This window comes from Bufo bufo, chromosome 6 (assembly GCF_905171765.1).
Source record: "Bufo bufo chromosome 6, aBufBuf1.1, whole genome shotgun sequence".
Lineage (NCBI taxonomy): Eukaryota > Metazoa > Chordata > Amphibia > Anura > Bufonidae > Bufo > Bufo bufo.
In genome coordinates, this window is record NC_053394.1 from 297,578,616 (window position 1) to 297,604,475 (window position 25,860).

Below are 25,860 nucleotides of genomic sequence, written 5' to 3' on the forward strand. Positions count from 1 at the left end.
CTTGGTGAGGTGATCTGGGCGGGGAGATAGGGGAGTTAGAGTTTTCTTTATTGACGTTCGTGGGCCATTGTAGGGAGGAGGGCTGGTCGGTGAGTAAGATGAATGGTTATATGGCGGGATTGGCATTTGGGTTTAAGTTAAGAGGGATGAATGATTTCACCAAGTCGTTTTTGATGACCCAGGCATTAAAGGGATGGCGTAGGTTGAGGACAGGGGAGGATGCCAGGAGGCCAGTGTCGTTCGCTTTACTTTTACATTTGGGTGAACAGTTGAGGGGAGTGTGTAGTTCGGGGTGGGAGGTCCGGTTGTTTAAATTGGCGTTTTCCTTGGCATTTTTTGGGCCACTCCGATTGGGCGAGCTGGTTTGTCCGTCGACTAGGAGGATGGGGGGGTTGATGAGGGATGATGTTGATTTGTTTCCCGACAGAGTGGAATTTGTGATACGTCGTTCGAAAGACAGATGTAGAAGGCAGGGGACGCAGAGTGGTTTTGTTTGGAATTGCGGAATATGATATGTGTCCGGTACATTGCTTTCGAGAGTTCGGGGTGAGGGTTGGGGTGGAACTGTCTCCATTACTGCCACACGCTGATGGATCCTTTTTGTCCCGTTTCCAGTTTTCAGCTGTATTCTCAAAATGTTTGGATCGGTTAGAGTTGGATAGTGAGGGGTATTTGAGACATTCCTTCAGGATTGGAGTGGCGACTGAAGCGGCACGGTTGGGTTTGGGTGAGGAGGTCATTAAACGGATTGGGCATTGGGAGTCGATGCGTTTTAGGTCCTATGTGCGTTTGAATCGCTTGTAGGTGGTTGGTTTGGTTTACAGCGGAGGCAGGTCTGGTTGTTATATGCAGTCTTGCTCTTGTGTTCTGTTTTCTCGTTTCAGGTGCTGCACCCACCCTGGTTTGGATTTTAGGGCATTCATATGTCTTTTGGGGGGCCGTCCGGGCAGCGGTTCAGCCGGACGGTCAGCAGCTGGGTTTTGACCGGGAGTCTGTCTTGGTAAGATGGATAGGGCGTAGGGGTATGGTCTGGAAGGGGGTGCTGCCTGAGGTGCACCATTTCGTAAGGATGCATAGGGACCCTGATGTGTTGATGGTCCACGCGGGTGGAAATGATTTGGCGGCAAGGCCTATCAGGGAGCTAGTGAAAGATATAAAATTTGATATGTTGCGGTTGTGGTCGTTGTTCCCTGGTTTGGTGACCGTATGGTCGGACGTAGTCCCGAGGCAGGTTTGGAGGGAAGCGCGGTCGGTGGAGGCGGTGAATAGGGCGCGTATAAAAGTTAATCGGGCCATAGGGCGTTTTATGGCGAGGAATGGGGCTGTGGTGGTCAGACACAGGGAGTAGGAGAAAGGAGTCGGTGCCTTTTGGAGGTCGGATGGGGTACATCTGAATGCGGTGGGGCTCGACATGTGGTGTTTGGCACTGCAGGAGGGAATTGAGGTCGCATTGAGGGTGTGGAGGAACGCACAGAGTTGAGGTGTCAAATCTGTGCGTTGGTGGCGTGGGGGGGGGTCGTTGGGGTTGGTTACATTGGAACTTGAGGACATTGGAAGGGCTCCACGGTTGGGGCTGGACTCCCATGGTGTGCGAGCTGTTGTGGTAGATCGAGGGGGCCATTCTGTGGTGCTTCTGAGCTGCGGGTAACGGTTGGAAGCAAAATGGCTCTCCCCGGTTCGGCAGCTTGGGTTTTTGGGGCTTCAAGGACCTCCCCCAGTTAGGTTGTTCTTGGTTGGGAAGTTATGGTTATTTATGTATTTATGTATTTATGTTAATAAACGGCTGCTGTGGCCAATACATTTCCAGTTGGTCATCAGAGTCTTATTTGGGGCTTATGGGGGAGGAAGTGTATAAGGGGAGGCGGGATGTATTGGTGGTTATTGGTTAAGGTTAATAATGGGATGTGTAAGTAGGGGAAGGGGCGAACGGCATATAACCAATACCCCCGTCAAGCAATGGCTGGACTGAAGGGGGGCAGAGCCCTTTGAGGGGAGGCCCATATGACGGGGGGTTTGGTTTAGGGAGCCCCGGAAGGTATAGGATTGGTGGGGAGGGGGAGAAGTGGGTTGGTTAGGGGACCGTGGGGGAGTGGATTGGATAGTTTAAGCAAGGGGGAGGAGTGAAGGGGGTTAAATACAGGAGGGAGGGAGAAGGAGGTAGCCATTTTGGTAAAAAAGAGAAGCTCCCACCCACCCTCCCTATTTTGGGGAAATTGGAGATGGTGTGGACGTGTGTGTGTCAATGGGGTTGTGCATGTCATGGCGGCTGTGGCGTGGGGGGATCCTTGGAGTTGGTTACATTGGAACTTGAGGAAATTGGGAGGGCTCCACGGTTGGGGCTGGACTCCCATGGTGGGCGAGCTGTTGTGGTTGATTGAGGGGGCCATTCTGTGGTGCTTCTGAGCTGGGGGTAACGGCTGGAAGCAAAATGTCTCTCCCCGGTTCGGCAGCTCGGGTTTTTGGGGCTTCAAGGACCTCCCCCCGTTAGGTTGTTCTTGGTTGGGAAGTTATGGTTATTTATGTATTTATGTTAATAAACGGCTGCTGTGGCCAATACATTTCCAGTTGGTGGTCAAAGTCTTATTTGGGGCTTATGGGGGAGGAAGTGTATAATGGGAGGCGGTATGTATTGGTGGTTATTGGTTAAGGTTAATAATGGGATGTGTAAGTAGGGGAAGGGGCAAACGGCATATAACCAATACCCCCGTCATGGTATGTGATACTTCATTATTTTCTGTAACCATTTTTGTTCAGATTCTTTGTTTGAAGTGAAGATTTCCAACAATGCTTGCAAGAATGTCAGTCCCGTGCACTTGTAATGTCTTCATACTAAATAAACATTACTGGTTGTCATTATTGTTGCCTCAAGCATGACAATGGCTGTAAAAACGATAGAAGCCAAAGGCAAGCAATAGGGGAAATACGTTATGAAAGAATTCCCCCCACCCACATTTACAGACGCATAAAGTTAAACAGTCCCCTGAAGGTATTATGTTATTTTTATGAGGAACGTAGAGTAGGTTTAGAAACAGGTGTTCACTGGAGATGTTATTTCCCTCTATAGTAGAATTATCAGTTTAAAACGCCCAGTGACGGCTATATATATAGAAGTGGAAACCATCATCAGCGTCCACATTGTCTCTTCTTCTCTGAATAGATCAGAGCTCCAACACCATAGTATAAACAATGACTTCCTATCGTTCAAGCTCTGCACCATCTTATCAAGTTTCAAGCTCATCTGGAGGCTTTGGAAGTGGCTTCAGTGGTAGCAACTATGGAGGAAGCTTTAGTGGTGGTTATGGTGGTGGGTCTAGTGCAGGGTTTTCCCTAAGCTCTGCTGTGGGATCCAGTGGTGGATTCTTTTCTGGTGGCTTCAGTGGAGGCGATAAGCAGACCATGCAAAACCTCAATGACCGCCTGGCTTCCTACTTGGAGAAAGTGAGAGCACTGGAGGCTTCCAATGCTGAGCTGGAATTGAAGATCCGAGAATGGTATGCAAAACAAGTTGGTGCTGGAGCAGATGCATCTAAAGACTACAGCAAATACTACAATATTATAGAAACATAGAAACATAGAAACATAGAATGTGTCGGCAGATAAGAACCATTTGGCCCATCTAGTCTGCCCAATATACTGAATACTATGGATAGCCCCCGGCCCTATCTTATATGAAGGATAGCCTTATGCCTATCCCATGCATGCTTAAACCCCTTCACTGTATTTGCAGCTACCACTTCAGCAGGAAGGCTATTCCATGCATCCACTACTCTCTCAGTAAAGTAATACTTCCTTATATTACTTTTAAACCTTTGCCCCTCTAATTTAAAACTGTGTCCTCTTGTGGTAGTTTTTCTTCTTTTAAATATGCTCTCCTCCTTTACCGAGTTGATTCCCTTTATGTATTTAAAAGTTTCTATCATATCCCCTCTGTCTCTTCTTTCTTCCAAGCTATACATATTAAGGTCCTTTAACCTTTCCTGGTAAGTTTTATCCTGCAATCCATGTACTAGTTTAGTAGCTCTTCTCTGAACTCTCTCTAGAGTATCTATATCCTTCTGGAGATATGGCCTCCAGTACTGCGCACAATACTCCAAGTGAGGTCTCACCAGTGTTCTGTACAGCGGCATAAGAACTTCACTCTTTCTACTGCTTATACCTCTCCCTATACACCCAAGCATTCTGCTGGCATTTCGTGCTGCTCTATTACATTGTCTTCCCACCTTTAAGTCTTCTGAAATAATTACTCCTAAATCCCTTTCCTCAGATACTGAGGTCAGGACTGTGTCAAATATTCTATATTCTGCCCTTGGGTTTTTACGCCCCAGGTGCATTATCTTGCACTTATCCACATTAAATTTCAGTTTACAGAGTTCTGACCATTCTTCTAGTTTTCCTAAATCCTTTTCCATTTGGCGTTTCCCTCCAGGAACATCAACCCTGTTACATATCTTTGTGTCATCAGCAAAAAGACAAACCTTACCAGCGAGGCCTTTTGCAATATCACTTATGAAGATATTAAACAAAATCGGTCCCAGTACAGATCCCTGTGGAACCCCACTGGTAACATGACCTTGTTTTGAATGTTCTCCATTGACTACAACCCTCTGTTGCTATCAATGACTTGAAGAGCAAGGTACTATCTCATTGTCTTTGACTTAAAGACCTGTTGCCCTAATTGTATAGTTTTGTTGTAGTTTTCCCTATTAGTGGTATATTATCCGATTTGTAACTTGATTCTCACCATGCCCCAACACAAATTCTGTGACAGGGCTCCCAACAATCCAAGTATTGGATATTGTATATTATATGGGGCAGTGGTACCCTTTGGGATGCCTCAGGCTTCAGGTCTTTAGTGCAACCTCAACATCTACATCCCTATAATTACACCCTGGCTATGGTTTATGCATTTTATTTCCTTTTATCCACCAATTAATTTTGGAGATTTTTCTTATATGTGTTAACTATTATTATTTTTTTTATAGATCTTTGTTGCCACAACTGAAAATTCCCGTGTTCTACTGCAGATTGACAATGCCAAACTGGCTGCAGATGACTTCAGACTAAAGTAGGTCCAAGGCTCTTAGTAAAAATGCAATCAAATATTGAAAACGTGATTTCACAGTTATTGAACCAGGGTTGACAATTAAATAAAATGCACTGCTGCAATATGATTTAAGTGAATGATAGTAGACATGGAGTGGAAAAAAGACATCAGAGACATAATTTGACGCTCCTGGGCCCCAGTGCAAAATCTGCAACACGACTCCCACCCATGTGTCCTTAATAATACTGGCGTCAATAGTATGAAGGACACCAGAACATAGCTGTGACTGCTATCCCTGTCTGCCTTACAGCTAGACCTTTGAAATAAGGAAATGATTCTTGAAGACTTATTACATACATAATATTAACATTGTTTCCTCATTTGATATTGGAGAGAAACACATGTTCTTGTCAAATAGATTATAAAACATTCATAATATTATATTAAAATAATATTACACTTCTTTGTTCATAAGGTATGAGAACGAGCTGGCTCTCCGCCAGAGTGTGGAGGCTGATATCAGTGGACTCCGTAGAGTCTTGGATGAGTTGACCATGTCCAGAGGAGACCTGGAGATCCAAATTGAAAGCTTGGCTGAAGAGCTGGCGTTCCTGAAGAAGAACCATCAGGAGGTAAGATGGATGCTGTTGCGCAACTGATCATCTATGAATGAACAAACACTGATGTCTGTACTATTTTGTATAATGTGTGAATAATGTGAATTCCTTAAACTGTTTCACATTAAATAAAGGTAAAATCAAGAAACAACGGAAACCAGTTATTGACATTTTAAATAATAATAAAAAAAAAAGTTATATTAAAAAATGTGCCATATTGTAAAAAGGGGTTTGCACATGTGATTTCAGCTACTTAAAGGGATTGTCCAGAATTTTATGATTGATAGACTATCCTCAGGATAGGCCAACAATATGTAATTAGTGGAAGGCCGAAACCCCACATCCCCCGCTGTTCTGCAGTAGCTTTGGAGCAGGGAGTCATCGCTGGAACCACACAGCTCCATCCTTTGTCTAGTGGACAGAGCTGGAAACTGCAGCTTTGCCACCACTGCGGTGATTGGGAAGAGTGCTACAGTAAACAGCTACATCCACTACACAATGGACAGAGCTGGACAGAGCTGTGTAGTTTTGGCACAGACTCCCAGCATAGTATAACTATCCTGAAACAGGTGATCCACAGAGATGCAAGGTATCAGACCCCTGCCTGACAATAGCTCAAAATCCTGGACAAAAATTTTGTAAGCCCGCCAGCAATTTGTAGAAAAAAATAGAAATATTGTGGAAGGCTTGAGCTAATGAATAGGTTGTATATGTTTTTTAGGAACTGAACATTGTAAAGAGTAGTACTGCTGGCCAAGTCAATGTAGAAATGGATGCTGCTCCAGGTGTGGATCTCACCAAGCTTCTGAATGACATGAGAGCAGACTATGAGACACTGGCTGAGAAGAATCGCAAGGATGCTGAGACATGGTTCAATCAGAAGGTGAGCTTCCTTCCTATTTAGTTCATCACCCCTTTATCCAGACCATTTGGCTTTTACTGAACAAGGGAACATCCTGATGATTAAAGCCAATATCTTTACTTCTTTGACCCATCTTATGGTCTAAAGTCTTGAGCAGTAATAATTAGTTTTGTTTTATTGGACGATGGTAAATATCTACCCTTTCTTGTTTTAGAGCAAGGATCTGAGCAAAGAAATTTCAGTTGGTGTGCAGCAAGTAGAAACAAGCAAGAGTGAAATCTCAGATCTCAGACGTACCCTCCAAGCCTTAGAGATTGAACTTCAATCACAGCTTGCTCTGGTAAGACAACTGAGGCAGAGGGCCTCTTTGAGTGTTTAAGACAATTACTACCACCAGCTTTATTAATGTGAACTTATATCATCATAGATCTCCTAATCATTGCTGAATTTCTAAAATCTTTTTGCTTTTAGAAAAAATCTCTTGAAGAAACCCTTGCTGAAACAGAAGGCCGCTATGGAGTACAACTGCAGCAGCTCCAGGTTGCTATTAATGGAATTGAGGAGCAGCTGCTGCAGATCAGATTGGACATAGATCGACAAAGCCAAGAGTATAGAGAGCTTCTCGATATCAAGACAAGACTGGAAATGGAAATTGAAACATACCGTCGCCTGTTGGAGGGAGAACTAGGGTAAGCCCAAAATATATACCAAACCTACTTCAGCAAAACTAACATCTAAACCATAAAGCCAAAACCTTTCAGATAAACCATACACATATGGCAAGTGGTCCAAAGTGGCCATGTTGTCTCCACCATATACCTACAAATATGCTAAGTAATGTATCTGGTTCACTACCTAAATAGGCTGTGAATGTGACCTGGAAGCAATACATTATTGTTTCTTCACCTCCAATGAGCCCATTTAAGTTAATTATTTAGACAATCCTTTTGCTTTACATTCAGTTATCACATTAACAATACTGGAAATAAAGAGGACACACCCAGTTGCAAATCCCATGTGTATTTGAAGGTGCATCTAGGTGCATCTTGGTTCAGGCAATCGAATTTAACTTACCAGCAAATCAGGACGAAGACTTGGATAAAATCAGAGAGAAAACTATTGGGGTCATTTATTAAGACCAGCATTTTAGACACTGGTCTTAATAACCCTGCGCTGGTGCTTGATGCACCTTAATTATGTAGAGGCGCTGGCCTCTACATAACTTAGGCAAGTCCACCAAAGGCCTAAATCTACACCAGCTCCTGGTGTCAATTTAGATTATTTACTACGCCTAAAACAGGTGTAAAAAATGATAAATGAGACGGGACACCCGGCCCGCCCACGCCATGTCGCTTTTTTTTTTGAACTGGCGTACGTGGCCTGGATGGGGAAGAAGTCGCAGATTCGGTCACAAATCCCCTTTGCGACCGAATCTGCAACAGATGTACGCCAAGAATTGTGGCAACTATATTGTTAAATGCATCTACTGTATTTCAAGTGGTGAAGGGAAGATGCGAAAGAATGCTCCAAAAGGGCTTTCTACGATCAGAAAGTTACATCACATTTTATACCACCTTGATGTTGTTTGTCCAAGACATGTGTCAAAAACTAAGACAGCAAAAAAAACAAGATGTAAAATTGGACTGGACAACAATTTGGCACAATGTTGTCTAAAAAACCTTGGGGGGAATTTATTATTTCCACTATGGCAGCTTTCTGATGTTAGAAAACTGCAAAACCCTTTTTTGTGACTTTTTAAATGCCATTGTTAAATTAGAACTTTTACTCATCACTTTCCAAAAATAATGACTGAAGTTTATGGCCGGTCTGAACTGCAGTCAATTTCAGTCTGGTGCACTGATTGCTAGATTGCCTGTGCATCTAAATCAGCCATAACTGAGAAGGTGGCTGGCACTGAACCACACAGTCACCAGTCATGTGCCAACACAGAGAGGGGGAATCTTCCATGCTTTGTTGGAACTAATGCAGAAGTGCACAAGGACCAGTGTAATAAGTGTAATTATTTTCAAATGCATTAAAACAACTTTTATCTCGCTGGGCAACCCCTTTTATCCTCATACTCATCATATCCCTTTTTCCATGAGATGTCGTCTTCAGCTAAATAAGTTAGTCTCTGGGTTTTTGAAACAATAAGAATCACCATACAAAAGTAAAATGATAATTAGTAAGTAATAAACTAATTTCTTATATTCTATCAACAATTTTAAAGCTCAAGCGCAACCACCGTGTCATCATCAGTCGTGAAAACAGAATCAATAGATTCGAAGAAAGGTAATGCCTTCTTGCTTCTTTTATATTTTTTCCAACACAGAATCCTTCCTGTATAGAATATTTCCCTCTATTGAAGGAAACTATCTTCAATGGATAAGTTTACCATTGACTATCGCATAAAATACAGTTAAATGATGACAACATAGCCATATGTGGAAGGAGATGTTTACCTAGGGTGGTTTGATCAACTGGATTTCAGACCTGAAAAATATGGCTGCTTTACCACAGAAACAGTGCTGCCTTTCTTCACAGGCCGTATTTAGAAATGCAGTTCAGTTCCATTCAGGTTAATGGGACAGAGTTGCACTACCAGACACAGCAGATGAACAAGAGTGGCACTGTTTCTGCTTCTAATATAATATAATGAGCCTCACCAGGTAGAATTAGAAAATACAAAAACTAGTACAATGAAAGGCAGGTTCATTGGTCATCCATTTCTTGGCAAACTTAGTGGATATTTATGATCCTGGGCCTCATCAATCAGAAATTATAATAAAAAAAAATACAATGTTGTAAATATTTTACATATCAGTAATAATCACAAAGAGTCAATGACATAAGCTTTGTGTACAACTATAGTGATGGTCCAAAAACATTAGGCACGCTCATGATGATGTTCAATTGTTGATTTGATGAACATGACATGAACACAACAGAGGTTGTCCAGTTTACAAAACCCATGACGTGGGTGTCTTGTTCAGGATCCTGACTTCTAGCCAGAGGGGAAAGTAGTTACAAGAAGCATTTCTCCTGTCCTGCATTACACAGACAACCCACTAAATAGAAAAGTGTGGAGGAACTATAGAGAATCTGAACACTTAGGCCCCGATTTATAAAGGTTAACATCTGCTGCACTGGCCTTCATAAGGCCTGTTCTGCCAGAGAAGGCATGTAATTTATGTGGTGCAGGCCTCATTATATATTACATGCCTCCTTTGGCAGTCCATGGGTCAGAATGAAATTTACTGCAGCTCAGAGCTGCTGTAGATTTTAGTCAGCATTTACTCCAGTTTCTGGTGTAAGTAATAATTAACTTATTCTGCCACATCCTGCCCTGACAACGCCCCCTTATTATAAACCTGGTGAGGGCGCGTAAAATGTTAGTTGTGACCCAAAAAGTTGCAAGCCACTTTTCCTTGGCCAGGGTATTGAGATACAGGTCTAGGGCAGCAAACTGCACATATATTTTTGGTAAAAGAAAGCCTGGGTAAGACTCTGCTAAACTGTAGCTTTAACCAGGAAATGCAAACAATAAAAAGTATTGGTCCCTCCTTTGATAAGAAAAGTTTGAGGCAGCTGTGAGTATGATGATTATGATGGAAAAACATACTTTGAACACGAAGCAAATGTTGTCCTACCAAGGACTCACCAATACACTTTATTACAGACCCAAGCAAAAGTAGAAAGGTGAAGACCATCATAGAAGAAGTGGTGGATGGAAAGGTGGTGTCTTCCACTTTCAACGAAATTGAAGAGAAGTTGAATTAAAAAGATTGACCTAGGTCTTCACCACAACTGAACGTGGAGCTTAAATGAATGGCATGGGGAACTTTATGTGATTAAATAAAACTGTCTGCATAGTAATTCCACTGCGTAAGTCTTTTTGTTTTTCCCGGAAGGATCATCATGGTAGATTGTCCTATCTCAATGTAACAACATGGAAAGGATCAGTTGAAGAAGGTGGTCTGCACTAAGGGCAGGGTTTGCCACCCTTGTGGGTACTGAGGTGAAACAAGTCCTTCAAGCTTTAGTAGATGCAAAGGATTAAGTCTGGTACAGCTTAGAGTACAGGGACTTGGAGAGACACCTCTGGACTTTTTTTCCATGGTGCTCACCTCTGATTTTTAGAAAGCTCCCAGACGGGTAAGACATATAAATAGAACTGATTGGTCACTTCTAAACTAGTTTTCAGTGGTGGAGTACATCAATATCTCAGTTATAGGGTGGGGGGGTTGCAGCTGCACCCTAGTCCTAGCGCCTTAGAAGGTCCAAAAGGCCCCTCTGCCACATAAGGAAGCCTAAAAGGCCCCTCTGCCACATATGAAGGCACCAGTATTATAAATGGCACATAGGTAGCTCAGTGGTTAGCACTGATGTCTTGCAGTGCTTAGGTCCTAGATTGAATCCGACCAAGGACAACATCTGCATGGAGTTTGTATGTTCTCCCCATGTTTGCGTGGGTTTCCTCTGGGTTTTCTGTTTTTCTCCCACACTCCAAAGACATACTGATAGGGACCTCAGATTGTAAGCTTTCTTGGGGACAGTGTGATACTAATGTCTGTAAAGCTCTGCGGAATATGTCAGCGCTATGTTAATGCATGAAATTAATAAATAGCAGATGCAGGGACCTATTAAAGATTTTGCATTTGGATCCAGGTGTAAGTCCCTTGGGGTTCATTATTTGTTGTGATCTGGAAGTATTTAGTCTACTTGCCTATTCAGAAATTCTGATAGTTTCTCACATAGACAGGACTATACCCAGCTGAAAAGTTCCACGTAAATCACTTCTGAAGACCAAATAACAAGTGCATTCATATAAGGGGTGCACAGGGTGGAGGTGCACCTGGGACATGGTGCACCAAAACCTCTACTGTTACAATAAATGATAGCAGTATCATTAATTGCAAAAAAAAAGGGGGTCAGTCAGCACGTTAGGATGGAAAAACATACTTTGAACACGAAGCAAGGGGCACGTTGCTATGGCTGAAAACAACACTGTAAAACAAAACATGCAATGCAACAGCTCTCTGCAAACCAAATAAAGTACAAAAATGCATAATAATTGCTAGTGCTATACTTATAAATTAGAGATGCTTGGCAAATCATTTTGTACAAAATTATTTGAGCCCGTCTGCCGCACGTGAAGGCGATCTCTGTAAGACGGGTACCTAACACTTAATTCTACCTGTTATGTGCCATGACGGCTACCATACAATTCAGGGAGTGTAGGTCCACATGCATGCTTGGCCTGCTTTAATTTCTGTCATCTTTGGTGCCAAAATGGCCTCTATTATATCCAAGGAATGCAGGTACCAACATGCATGCCGGGCCCACTCCACACCACTCCTGGTGCCAAATGGCCACCAAAGACTGCAATGAGAGTACACAACTATATTTCTCCTGGTGCCAAATGGCTTCCAGTGAGTGAGGGGGAGCAGGCCAAGCTATATACTCACACATGGCACATAACAGGTAGAATTTAGTGTTGGGAACCAGTCTTACAGAGATCGCCTTGACGTGCGGCAGATGGGCTCAAATAATTTTGTACAAAATGATTTGCCAAGCATCTCTAATTTATAAGTATAGCATTAGCAATTATTATGCATTTTTGTACTTTATTTGGTTTGCAGAGAGCTGTTGCATTGCATGTTTTGTTTTACAGTACCATTAATTGTATGCAACATTTAGGGCTTATAATAGTATTTTTATTAAGAGCCAAGAAGTATAAAAAGTTGTAAATAAAAGTTGTAATAATTACATACAGGCACGGGTCACTGTAATGGGCGAACTGTGGCTATCAGGGAGGGGACGCTGGGAAGAAATGATGGGGTTATGATTAAATCATTTAAGGTTAGGACTCATTTACGGTCACAAGCATTTTTTTGTTGTTGCTTCTGTTGCTGCTGAAAACCCGATAAACTCATTTACAGTTGTCATGTCACTTAACTTTTCCAAGTTCCTGAATGGTATAAGGAAAAGACAGGGAGTAAGCACAACATACCTAAAGTCATTAGCAATGGAACAAATATGATGCTATTGCAGAACCCACAAGGGTAGTATCCAGCTTTCCTCAATGACAAGTGAGCCTAGTTTTCTAATCCAGGCAGTTTTGCATTTAGGACTCCAGGAAAGCTGGGCGACACCTGCTGTGGGAGGTGTAATGGATGTCACACACACCTTCCCTTCTCCAGATGTTCTGGGGTCACCTACAGACTTTCTAAACAGTTCACTCCTTTGATAATTCAGAAAGTCTAACAATCAGAACTCCTGTTACTGGCACTGAAGTGCAATGTAAAATGGAAATACCAGGAGCAGAAAAAGAATCAGTTAGGAAAACTCACTAACAAAAATCATGGTCTTCTAGCCCAATTTGAGTTAACACTTTATTTAAACCTCCAGTTTCTGAAGTTTTGGCTTTGGCTGCCACCCACAGGACACACATGGTATGAAGTACCATTTTCATACAAAGCTTTTGTCAGATTTCCAGCATAATACTGACATCATGTGGCGGTTTTTAATTCTAACATGAAATCCTCAGACTTTCATGCCATGGAATCATCTAGTGTGGGTTAAATAAGACAGATATCCTTTCTTTCCCATTGCCAACACTGCCCGGTATCTTGGGCATCCAAAAGGGAGACATTTAAAGGTATTTGTATATACAGTAGAATGCCCATTTTTCTATAGACCAAGAGACAAAGGTAGTTATAGAGGCATAACTTAAAGCTACATGTCAACATTTGTAATGGTGTTTCCCACCTACTTATATGCCATTAATAATACTGCTGAGTTCTTATGAGGCAAGGGCTCCTCCAGATACTAAGGCTTGGGTGCAAAAAGATTTTTAAGCTTCCCAACTTGGACAAGCCATGACCTTCCAGCTGACAATAGAACAGATGATCAGGAGATGAATCTCTGTGTTCTTTGTAGGATTTCTGCAAGACTGTTTGCAAGAGCATGCAAAAAATACTACAGACTGACAATCAAAGTAGGCAATATTATCTCCTGTTAAAGGGGTTGTCTCACCTGGAACATTGGTGGAGTATCACTAGGATATGGCACCAATGTCAGATAATGTTAGCACGGTCTGCTCTCATTCTCTTTGGTAGCATCGTTCTAGAGATAGGTTGCGGGTCCCAGTGGTGGTGGGACCCACTCCTATCTGACATAGGTGGCATATCCACAGGTCCGTGGCCATGATGACTCCATTGATAAGATGGTGTTTCATCTGTGAAGATGGCATGCTGATTTTTTTGCCCTCTGTGTGCCATCCATATCCACGATCACTGCTAGGCTGAAAAAGAAATTTCCATAGCATCTTCTAGGAATAGTCAGTGAAAACTACTAACAGAGCATGGATCTGTGTTCTGTGAATTGTTTTCATGGACATATAGATTTCAATGGGCGCATTTGGTCTGCACCATAGACCACAGTAATCTGTGCTTCCATAGTGTTTCTGCCGAAGCAAAGATGTGTAAATAAACACATGAAAATCAATTGCTACATGTGCTTCTTGTGGAGAACATGGACAGGATTGACTTCATGGACGTGATTCACAGACATAATACATATTAAACATGAGGAATTAATCAGTCTCGTCTGTTACCTTTACATGTCACAAGATGTCATGTGTAGTTACCTATACTTGCCACTAGATGTCACAGTAAGCTCTATATGGTGTCTTGTAAACAGTACTGTACTAAGTAATACTGGAGCACTACAGAGGGCAGTATTGGGGCACTATGAGGGGCATTATTAATACTGGATGCACTATAGGTGGCATTATTAATACTGGATGCACTAAAGGGGGCATTATTGTACTGGGGGCACTATAGGGGACATTATTATTGCTGGAGGCAGTATAGGGGGCATAATTAAGACTGACGGCACATTAGGGACAATACTGTAATTACTGGGGGCAGAATAGGGGGTATTATTATTATTGGGGGCTATATAAGGAACATTATTACTATTGGGGGCACTACGGGGAGCTTTTTTTTTATTGGAGCTACTCTGAGGGAGCATATTATTACTACCATAGAGGTTGTTTTACTACTGCTGGCACTTTAGGGGGCACTCCAACTTCCAACTGCCAAGGGCACTATACTTTGCACAATTACTTTAGTATGGTGCTAGTTTTTCCAGGGGGATTATCCGTATGGCACAATTAGGCCTAATTCACACATCAGGTTTTTAATCAGTGTTTTCCATCAGTGATTGTTAGCCAAAACCAGAAGCTGGTCAAAAACACAGGTCAGGTGTCAATTTTTTGCATTATACCTTCTGTCTGTGTAGCCTCCACTGGTGGTTTTGGCTCACAATCACTGATGGAAATCACTAAACAAAACACTGATGTGTGAATTAGGCTTTAATTGTACAGTATAGTATTTGGGGGCATGGGGGGAACAGCATGGACAGCATTGGGGGTAGCATCAGGATGACACTGTTGGGGCCCCAGATTGCGGAGATTGTGTTGAGAAGGGAGGGGTATCACTGAAAATTGAGGAATCTAAGATGTCTCTGTAGCAAACTCTGCAGAGATGAGACATGAGAAATAGTCAAGGTGGTCTGGGTCAAATGGAGAAAATCAGGAAAGAGAAAACGTCTATAACCAGTAGAGATGTCATTGGATGTAACAGGCATGTACAGTACAGACCAAAAGTTTGGACACACCTTCTCATTCAAAGAGTTTTCTTTATTTTCATGACTATGAAAATTGTAGATTCACACTGAAGGCATCAAAACTATGAATTAACACATGTGGAATTATATACATAACAAACAAGTGTGAAACAACTGAAAATATGTCATATTCTAGGTTCTTCAAAGTAGCCACCTTTTGCTTTGATTACTGCTTTGCACACTCTTGGCATTCTCTTGATGAGCTTCAAGAGGTAGCCCCCTGAAATGGTTTTCACTTCACAGGTGTGCCCTGTCAGGTTTAATAAGTGGGATTTCTTGCCTTATAAATGGGGTTGGGACCATCAGTTGCGTTGAGGAGAAGTCAGGTGGATACACAGCTGATAGTCCTACTGAATAGACTGTTAGAATTTGTATTATGGCAAGAAAAAAGCAGCTAAGTAAAGAAAAACGAGTGGCCATCATTACTTTAAGAAATGAAGGTCAGTCAGTCAGCCGAAAAATTGGGAAAACTTTGAAAGTAAGGGCTATTTGACCATGAAGGAGAGTGATGGAGTGCTGCACCAGATGACCTGGCCTCCACAGTCACCGAACCTGAACCCAATCGAGATGGTTTGGGGTGAGCTGGACCGCAGAGTAAAGGCAAAAGGGCCAACAAGTGCTAAGCATCTCTGGGAACTCCTTCAAGACTGTTGGAAGACCATTTCAGGGGACTACCACTTGAAGCTCATCAAGAGAATGCCAAGAGTGTGCAAAGCAGTAATCAAAGCAAAAGGTGGCTACTTTGAAGAACCTAGAATATGACATATTTTCAGTTGTTTCACACTTGTTTGTTATGTATATAATTCCACATGTGTTAATTCATAGTTTTGATGCCTTCATAGTCATGAAAATAAAGAAAACTCTTTGAATGAGAAGGTGTGTCCAAACTTTTGGTCTGTACTGTATGTATTACTGTATTGTCCTGTACGTTTGGTAGCACTGTATGACCAGGCAGCATGCTGAAGGCAGGGCTGGCTTGGTGCTGTGGCCTACCTCTCAGCCCCCTTCTTCATATCTTAATTATACTCAGCTGGAGGAGGAGAACAGAATGTGGAAACTGCCACTGGCCACCACAAAGAGGCAGTTAGTTAGGAGGTATTTTGAGCTACTATTTGGTGCTGCTAAGTAGGGTATGCTGCACTGTGGTGTTTGGTATTTTGTTCGGCTAGGACAGTATTTTGTGCTGTACTGTGATATTTGATTCTCCTAGACACTGTTTTGTGTTGCATTATGGTATTACTGACCTTGCCTACTTCTGCTGGCCCTGTCTTCAATCAACATGGACACACGAATAACATGGGGCCACTTTTAGCTTTTTTTTTTTTTTTTACAAGACAACTTTTTTGTTCCCAATACTGCTGTGCTAGAAATAGAGTTGAGCGGACACCTGGATGTTTGGGTTCGGCAGATTCGGCCGAACTTGACCCGAACTTGACCCCGAACCCCATTGAAGTCAATGGGGACCCGAACTTTTGGCCACTAAAATGGCTCTAAAATAGCCCTGGAAACAGCTAGAGGGCTGCAAAAGGCATCACAATGTGCTTAAGAGCATGTCAAATGTTCTGCAAACAAATGTGGATAGGGAAATGAATAAAAAAAACATAAAAGACCTTAAAAAAAAAAAATTAGGAATGATGCAGGAGGAAGAGGTTGAGGAGGCGGTGAATGGGTGGATGTGGCCGTGTAGGCTCACGTGGCAGTCTAGGTGGAAGCGGCGGCGAAGGAGGAATAGGTAGCCAACACAGATGTGTGTTATTTTGCATTTTTACATAAGGGTATCCCCCAAATATTGGGACATATAAAAAAAAAGGAATAAGTGCTACAGCTGAAACTCCACTATGGCCTGCAGCTGCTCGCACAGTCTCTCCAGCATGTGCAAGGTGGAGTTCCACCTGGTGGGCACGTCGCATATGAGGAGGTGAGCGGGAAGGCCGAAGTTACGCTGTAGAGCAGACAGCCGAGCGGCAGCAGGATGTGAACGCCGGAAGCGCGAACAGACGGCCCGCACTTTATGCAGCAGCTCTGATATGTCGGGGTAGTTGTGAATGAATTTCTGCACCACCGAATTCAGCACATGCGCCAGGCAAGGGATGTGCGTCAAACCGGCTAGTCCCAGAGCAGCTACGAGATTTCGCCCATTATCGCACACCACCAGGCCGGGCTTGAGGATCACTGGCAGCAACCACTCGTTGGTCTGTTGTTCTATACCCCGCCACAACTCCTGCGCGGTGTGGGGCCTGTCCCCCAAACACATCAGTTTCAGAACGGCCTGCTGACGTTTACCCCTGGCTGTGCTGAAGCTGGTGGTGAAGGTCAGTCGCTGACTGGATGAGGAGGTGGTAGAAGAGAAGGAGGAAGCCAAGTAGGAAGAGGAGGCAACAGGAGGCAAAGAATGATGCCCTGTGATCCTTGGCGGCGGAAGGAAGTGCGCCAAACATCTCTCCGCCTGGGGCCCAGCCGCCACTACATTTACCCAGTGTGCAGTTATGGAGATATAGCGTCCCTGGCCGTGCTTACTGGTCCACGTATCTGTGGTTAGGTGGACCTTGCCACAGATGGCGTTGCGCAGTGCACACTTGATTTTATCTGATACTTGGTTGTGCAGGGAGGGCACGGCTCTCCTGGAGAAGTAGTGGCGGCTGGGAACGACGTACTGTGGGACAGCAAGCGACATGAGCTGTTTGAAGCTGTCCGTCTCCACCAGCCTGAATGACAGCATTTCAAAGGCCAGTAGTTTAGAAATGCTGGCAGGGGCGTAACTAGAAGTGACTGGGCCCCACAGCAAATATTTGTAAGTGTCCCCCCAGCGCGCTTCGCACCTCCCTCCGACTGTGTAAACCCCACTCCTTTGGCACAGTGTATAGGTATACGGTATATTGTGGGGCACAGTGTATAGGTATACGGTATATTGTGGGGCACAGTGTAGCGGTATATTGTGTGGCACAGTGTAGCGGTATACTGTATATTGTGTGGCACAGTGTAGCGGTATACTGTATATTGTGTGGCACAGTGGATGCTATATGTGTATAACATAAACATATTTCATATGAAAACTTACAGTTACTTGGCTCGGCCCTTGGGGATCTCGGACGCCACTTCCACACTTTGCCGGGGGCTCGGCGGAGCTGATGTTGTGCTTGATCCTAAAGAGAAAGATTTCATAATAAGGATTTGGAGAAGGGGCAGAGGGATAGCAGAGCAGGGAGAGGCTGGTGCTGCTACTAGGGGGTCATACCATGGGGGAGTAATAAAGTCCACTATAATGCCCCCCCAGTAGTAATAATTCTCCTTATAATGTGACAGTGCAAAAATACCCCCTTGTAATGCCCCCAGTTGAGCTAATGTCCCCATAGTGCCCCCATAATGTCCCAGTATAAAATACCCCTATATAGTGCCCCCAGTAAATTCCCCCATAGTGCTCCTCTCCCCCCTTCCTGCTAGTGCCCCCCATAATGTACCAGTATAAAATGCCCCATATATAGTGCCCCAGTAGATGCCCCTCAGTGTCCGGCCTCTGATAGGCTGCCGGCCTAGTGTCCCCCATAATGCCCCCCAATAATGTGCCAGTAAGTGTCCCCATAGATGCCCCCCCCATCATGTGCCAGTATCAAGTGCCTCTCTCCTCCCCCCACATGTCCCAGTATCATAGTGCCACCCCCCCCAATGTGCCAATATCAAGTGCCTCTCTCCTTCCCACCCCCCCCATGTGCCAGTATCATAGTGCCAAACCCCCCCATGTGCCAGTATCAAGTGCCTCTCTCTCCTCCCCCCCATGTCCCAGTATCATAGTTCCATCCCCCCCCCACAAAAAAAGTGCCAGTATCAAGTGCCTCTCTCCCTCCCCCCATGTGCCAGTATCAGGTGCCAACCCCTCTCCCCCCCCATGTGCCAGTATCAGGTGCCTCTCCCCCCCATGTGCCAGGATCAGGTGCCAACCCCCCTCCCCCCCAGGTGCCAGTATCAGGTGCCTCTCCCCCCCCCCCCATTTGCCAGTATCAGGTGCCAACCCCCCCTCCCCCCCATGTCCCAGTATCATAGTGCCATCTCCCCCCCCACAAAAAAAGTGCCAGTATCAGGTGCCTCTCTCCCTCCCCCCCATGTGCCAGTATCAGGTGCCAGTATCAGGTGCCCCCTCTCTCCCTCCCCCCCCAGGTGCCAGTATCAGGTGCCAACCCCCCTCCCCCCATGTGCCAGTATCAAGTGCCTCCCTCTCCCCCCATGGCAGTAACAGTCGGGTATTAAAAAAATAAAAATAAACACTTCTACTTACCTCCATGTCAGCGATGCGATGCAGCCTCTTCCTGTGTTCCGCCCTGTATTGTATCCCGCCCTGTATGTCCATATATGGAGTCAGTGCTTGTATTTCAGAAAAGTTTCTGCTGGGATTCGAACCCACGACCTTCTGTATCAGAGGCAAAGCATCTAACCACAAGACCATAAGAGATGCCTTGCTGCTTACTGAAAAAATATGAGACTTCTACTGTTATAGCTGGCTAAGTGTACATCTATACACATGACAGCTGCTTATATATAGAGATATAGCAGAGCTGAGTGTGCTGGGACAGCTGTCATATAGAGATATAGCAGTGCTGGGTGTGTTGGGGCAGCTGTCATGTGTATAGATGTACACTTAGCCAGCTATAACAGTAGAAGTCTCATATTTTTTCAATCAGTTTCAGCTTTGCCTCTGATACACTGATACATTGGAGGTTGTGGGTTCGAATCCCAGACACATCAGGAGACTTTAGGAGACCGTAAGCTTAGATCACATTAACGAGGGGGCCTGGTCAGCTGCTGTGAAGGGGCCCTGAACATTAAGACATCGATATTTAACTAACTTGAAAATAAACTGTCACACACGCTGCCAGGGCGCCGGGCCCCCTTGGCAGCCCGGGCCTCGAAGCAGCTGCTTCCCCTGCTTCCCCGGTAGTTACGCCACTGAATGCTGGCATTCAGGGCCAGGGATCGAGGGTGGCTAGGTGGGAATTTACGCTTTCTCTCAAAGGTTTGTAAGATGGAGAGCTGAACGCTTCCGTGTGACATGGTGGAGATGCTTGGTGACGGAGGTGGTGTTGTTGGTGGCACATCCTCTGTTTGCTGGGCGGCAGGTGCCAACGTTCCTCCAGAGGCGGAGGAAGAGGCCGAGGCAGCAGCAGAAGAGGGAGCAGGAGGGGCCTGAGCCCTTTCTTGGTTTTGAAGGTGCTTACTCCACTGCAGCCCGTGTCTCGCATGTAGATGCCTGGTCATGCAGGTTGTGCTAAGGTTCAGAATGTTAATGCCTCGCTTCAGGCTCTGATGGCACAGCGTGCAAACCATTTGGGTCTTTTCGTCAGCACATTGTGGGAAGAGGTGCCATGCCAGGGAACTCCTTGAAGCTGCCTTTGGTGTGCTCGGTCCCTGGTGACGGTGGCCATTAGCAGGCGAACTGTTTTGGCGACGGCTGCTCTGCTTTTGCACCCTGCTCCCTCTTTTGCTACGCTGTTGGCTCGGTCTCACCACTGCCTCTTCCTCCGAACTCTGAAAGTCAGTGGCACGACCTTCATTCCATGTGGGGTCTAGGACCTCATCGTCCCCTGCATCGTCTTCCACCCAGTCTTACTCCCTGACCTCCTTTTCGGTCTGCACACTGCAGAAAGACGCAGCAGTTGGCACCTGTGTTTCGTCATCATCAGAGACGTGCTGAGGTGGTATTCCCATGTCCTCATCAGGAAACATAAGTGGTTGTGCGTCAGTGCATTCTATGTCTTCCACCCCTGGGGAAGGGCTAGGTAGATGCCCTTGGGAAACCCTGCCAGCAGAGTCTTCAAACAGCATAAGAGACTGCTGCATGACTTGAGGCTCAGACAGGTTCCCCGATATGCACGGGGGTGATGTGACAGACTGATGGGCATGGGTTTGCCACCTGTGCGCTTTCTGCAGAAGACTGGGTGGGAGATAATGTGAACGTGCTGGATCCACTGTCGACCACCCAATTGACTAGCGCCTGTACTTGCTCAGGCCTAACCATCCTTAGAACGGCATTAGGCCCGACCAAATATCGCTGTAGATTCTGGCGGCTACTGGGACCTGAGGTAGTAGGTTCAGTAAGACGTGTAGCTGTGGCAGAACGGCCACGTCCTCTCCCTGCACCAGAGGCTCCACCAACACCACGACCATGACCGCGTCCCTTATTACATGTTTGCCTCATAGTTAGCGTTCACCAAGCAAAGTAAAAAGTGGTTAAGTCTGTTAAAAATAATTAACCGCCAATAAAAACCCTGATGTAGGGTATTGCACAATTTTTTATTTTTTTTTAACTCTATATGACAGTGATATTTGTGGCCTAAATTTCACAGTAACTTATGCACGTCTAATCCCAGATGTGCAGTATATCAGAGGGATTTTTAACCCCAGTAAGCAAAAAGCCGTATTTCTGGCCTAAATGTGACACTCACTTATGCATGTCTAATCCCAGATGTGCACTATATCAGAGGTTTTTTTAACCCCAGTAAGCAAAAAGCCGTATTTCTGGCCTAAATGTGACACTCACATATGCAAGTATAATCCCATATGTGCAGTATATCAGAGGGTTTTTATAACCCCAGTAAGCAAAAAGCCGTATTTCTGGCCTAAATGTGACACTCACTTATGCACGTCTAATCCCAGATGTGCAGTATATCAGAGGGTTTTTATAACCCCAGTAAGAAAAAAGCCGTATTTCTGGCCTAAATGTGACACTCACTTATGCACGTCTAATCCCAGATGTGCAGAATATCAGAGGTTTTTTTTACCCCAGCAAGCAAAAAGCTGTATTTCTGGCCTTAATGTGACAGTCACTTATGAATGTCAAATCCCAGATGTGCAGTATATCAGAGGGTTTTTATAACCCCAGTAATCAAAAAGCCGTATTTCTGGCCTAAATGTGACACTCACTTATGTATGTCTAATCCCAGATGTGCAGTATATCAGAGTTTTTTTTTTAACCCCAGTAAGCAAAAAGCCGTATTTCTGGCCTAAATGTGACACTCACTTATGCACGTCTAATCCCAGATGTGCAGCATATCAGAGGGTTTTTTCACCCCAGTAAGCAAAAAGCTGTATTTCTGGCCTAAATGTGACACTCACTAATGCACGTCTAATCCTAGATGTGCACTATATGAAACAGATGGGTTTTTTTTCACCCCAGTAAGCATAAATCTGTATTTCTGGCCTAAATATGACACTCACTTATGCACGTCTAATCCTAGATGTGCATTATATGAAAAAAATGTTTTTTTTAACCCCAGTGTCTCAAAGCAGTATTTCTGGACTTGCAGACATGCAGATATCCTGTGCTGGTGCACTATCGTTGCATAAAATGGCTGCCTGAAGGAAAAAAAGTTCGTTTTTAGTAGTAGTTGGCTCAGGGCAGGCTTAAAACAATTGTGCACTGCACCCACAAAACACATTTGCTGTAGATCACTGAGTAAAGAAGCAGTTCTTCATAAGATTTTTCCCTGATCTCTCCCTCACAGCAGCTGCAGCCTATCCCTACACTAATCCGAGCAGAGTGCTACGTGACTCCAGCTTAAATAGAGGCTGGGTCACATGCTGCAGTTGGCCAATCACAGCCATGCCAATAGTAGGCATGGCTGTGATGGCCTTTTGGGGCAAGTAGTATGACGCTTGTTGACAGCCTTTCAAAAAGCGCCAAGAAAGCGCCGAATACCGAACCCGAACTTTTACGTAAATGTTCGGGTTCGGGTGCCAAAAAACCTAAAGTTCGGTACGAAACCCCAACTTTACAGTTCGTTTTCGCTCAACTCTAGCTGGAAAAGCTCAACAAAGAGCATTATGATATGCTGTCAAATCCAACTATAACATGCCAGTGGGACATACCTGATGATAATTTTATGTGGAAATTCTCGTAAGTTGCCAGAAAATTTCCTGTACAAGATGGTACAAATGCTATACATGTAGCACCATATATGAAAAAAACATCTCAATAATGAAGAGTTACAATGCTCCGATATTTGGGGGATACTTTTTACCCAGATCTTTCTTAAGGTTATCACTCACTTCTTGAGAATTCAGAAAATGGAAAGAAGGCGTATTTTAGCCTAAGGGTACATACACAATCCGCAGTGATAAATCAAATTTTTGCAACCACTTTCAAGTTAATGATACAGAAATTGTTAAAAGGGAGCTACAAGGTTGATTTTCTAAGCTGGTCATACACTGGAATATTTTCCCCCAGTCTGACCAGCATCCCAATTTGTTGCATCCCAGTGTGGTGTAATAAAGGGCCACCACTGGCCATAAAGATCTTATGCTGGGTTCACACCTGAGCATACGCTGTTGCGCTCTGTATGCGCGATTTCATCGGGCGTTTCCATATGCGCCTCCGGAAACGAAGCAAACGCCCATTGTCGCGCGTTCCCGGAAGTCTATGTACGGGAACGCGCGACCATACGCCCCAAAGAAGCTCCTGTACTTCTTGGGGCTTAGGGTGCTTTACAGCGCGTTCGTACGCGCTGTAAAACGCTCAGGTGAGAACCATGTCCATAGGGGATCATTGGTTCTTGCCTGTTGAGCGTTTTACAGCGCGTAGGAACGCGCTGTAAAACGCTCAGGTGTGAACCCAGCCTTAAAGTAGTTGTGGCTAGTTTATAAGTTATCCCCTATCCACAGGATAGGGGATAACTAGCTGATCACTGGATGTCCGGTCACTGGGATCATGAGAACGGGGGTCCTGTTCCCCCGTTCTGAAGGAACGGCAGGTCATGCATGTTCACTGCCACTGCCTGTGGATATAGGCCGAGCCGTTCTTAACCTAGTGCAAAAGGTGCAGCTGCCCCGGGCCCAGTTGCTGCTGGGGGGCCCAAGGCAGCTGTCTCTTGAGCCCCGCTGGCCACTGCCCACAGCCACAATGATATGATCTGCTCCGCTGGCTCCGTGTCCCGGCGAAAACTACCATAGAAGGCAGGCCGGCTGGCCGCGTAAAGTCACTCCCTCCGTCACGCGCATGCTCTGCCTGCTTTATTAATAAAGTGGGAGAAGCAGGCGTGTGCGACGTGACTGAGTGAGTGACGTCACGTTACGCTGCCGGCCGACTGGCCGGTCTACCTGCTATGGTAATTTGAATGTTTGATAGTGAGTACTAGCCTTCCAGCCAAGACTAGTTGACTACACTTTACATATAAAGACCCCGTCGCAATTAGTTGCCGGTCTCCACCCCCTGTATTCAGTGTCACTATTTACTCAGGAACACTATTATGGGGGGGATCTGTGGATGACACATATATAGCATAAGATGCTATATATGTGTCATCCACAGATCCCCCCATAACAGTTTCATCCAGAAATCCCCCCATAACAGTGTCATCCACGATCCACAGATCCCCTCCATAACAGTGTCATCCACAGATCCCCCCATAACAATGTCATCCACACAGATGCCCCCATAACAGTGCGTCATCCACAGATGCCCCCAAAACAGTGTCATCCACAGATATCCCCATAACAGTGTCATCCACAGATGCCCCCATAACAGTGTCATCCACAGATGCCCCCATAACAGTGTCATTCACAGATATCCCCATAACAATGTCATCCAAAGATTACCATAACAGTGTCATCCACAGATCCCCATAACAGTGTCATCCACAGGTCCCCCATAACAGTGTCATCCACAGATTCCCCCATAACAGTGTCATCCACAGATCCCCATAACAGTGTCATCCACAGATATCCCAATAACAGTGTCATCCACAAATGCCCCCATAACAGTGCGTCATCCACAGATATCCCCATAACAGTGCCATCCACAGATCCCCATAACAGTGTCATCCACAGGTCCTCCATAACAGTGCATCATCCACAGATGCCCCCATAACAGTGCCATCCACAGATCCCCATAACAGTGTCACCCACAGGTCCCCCATAACAGTGCGTCATCCACAGATGCCTCCATAACAGCATCATCCATAGATCCCCATAACAGTGCCTCATCCACAGATCCCCTCCATGACAGTATCATCCACAGATCCCCCATAATAGTGTTATCCACAGACCACCATTAGTTCAAAACCCACCAAAAGCACACCTTTTGGTTCAAAATATTTTTTTCTTATTTTCTTTCTCAAAAAACTAGGTGCGTTTTATCATCAGGTGAGTCTTATAAAGTGAAAAATACGGTACTTGCTTGCTCCTCCTCCCGACCTTCCCTGCCCTTTGCATACACCGCGCGCCGTGACATCACACGGAGGCACTGCAAGGCTAGGGTGAGCCCCTGTCTCCTTCCTAAACTGCAGAGCAGTGCCCACTTCCAGCCCTGAGCCCAGCTGCCCAGAGCACTGATCCTGAGCCTGCTGGAGTCTTCAGAACTGTAAGTATTTACAGTAATTCACTGTAAGCTAATATACAGGGTGAGCCATTTATATGGATACACCTTAATAAAATGGGAATGGTTGGTGATATTAACTTCCTGTTTGTGGCACATTAGTATATGTGAGGGGGGAAACTTTTCAAGATGGGTGGTGACCATGGCGGCCATTTTGAAGTCGGCCATTTTGAATCCAACTTTAGTTTTTTCAATAAGAAGAGGGACATGTGACACATCAAACTTATTGGGAATTTCACAGGAAAAACAATGGTGTGCTTGGTTTTAACGTAACTTTATTATT

At 44.8% G+C, this 25,860-nt stretch overlaps 1 protein-coding gene across 1 annotated transcript; it reads left to right on the forward strand.

Moving 5' to 3' along the window:
- Nucleotides 1-3,186: 3,186 nt before the first annotated feature.
- On the forward strand, nt 3,187-10,303 carry LOC121005684 (keratin, type I cytoskeletal 47 kDa-like). The gene is made up of 9 exons (XM_040438459.1): nt 3,187-3,553; nt 4,611-4,633; nt 4,983-5,065; nt 5,520-5,676; nt 6,383-6,544; nt 6,738-6,863; nt 6,995-7,212; nt 8,754-8,815; nt 10,203-10,303. The coding sequence occupies exons 1-9, from the start codon at nt 3,187-3,189 to the stop codon at nt 10,301-10,303; spliced, it is 1,299 nt and encodes a 432-aa protein (XP_040294393.1).
- Nucleotides 10,304-25,860: the final 15,557 nt, after the last annotated feature.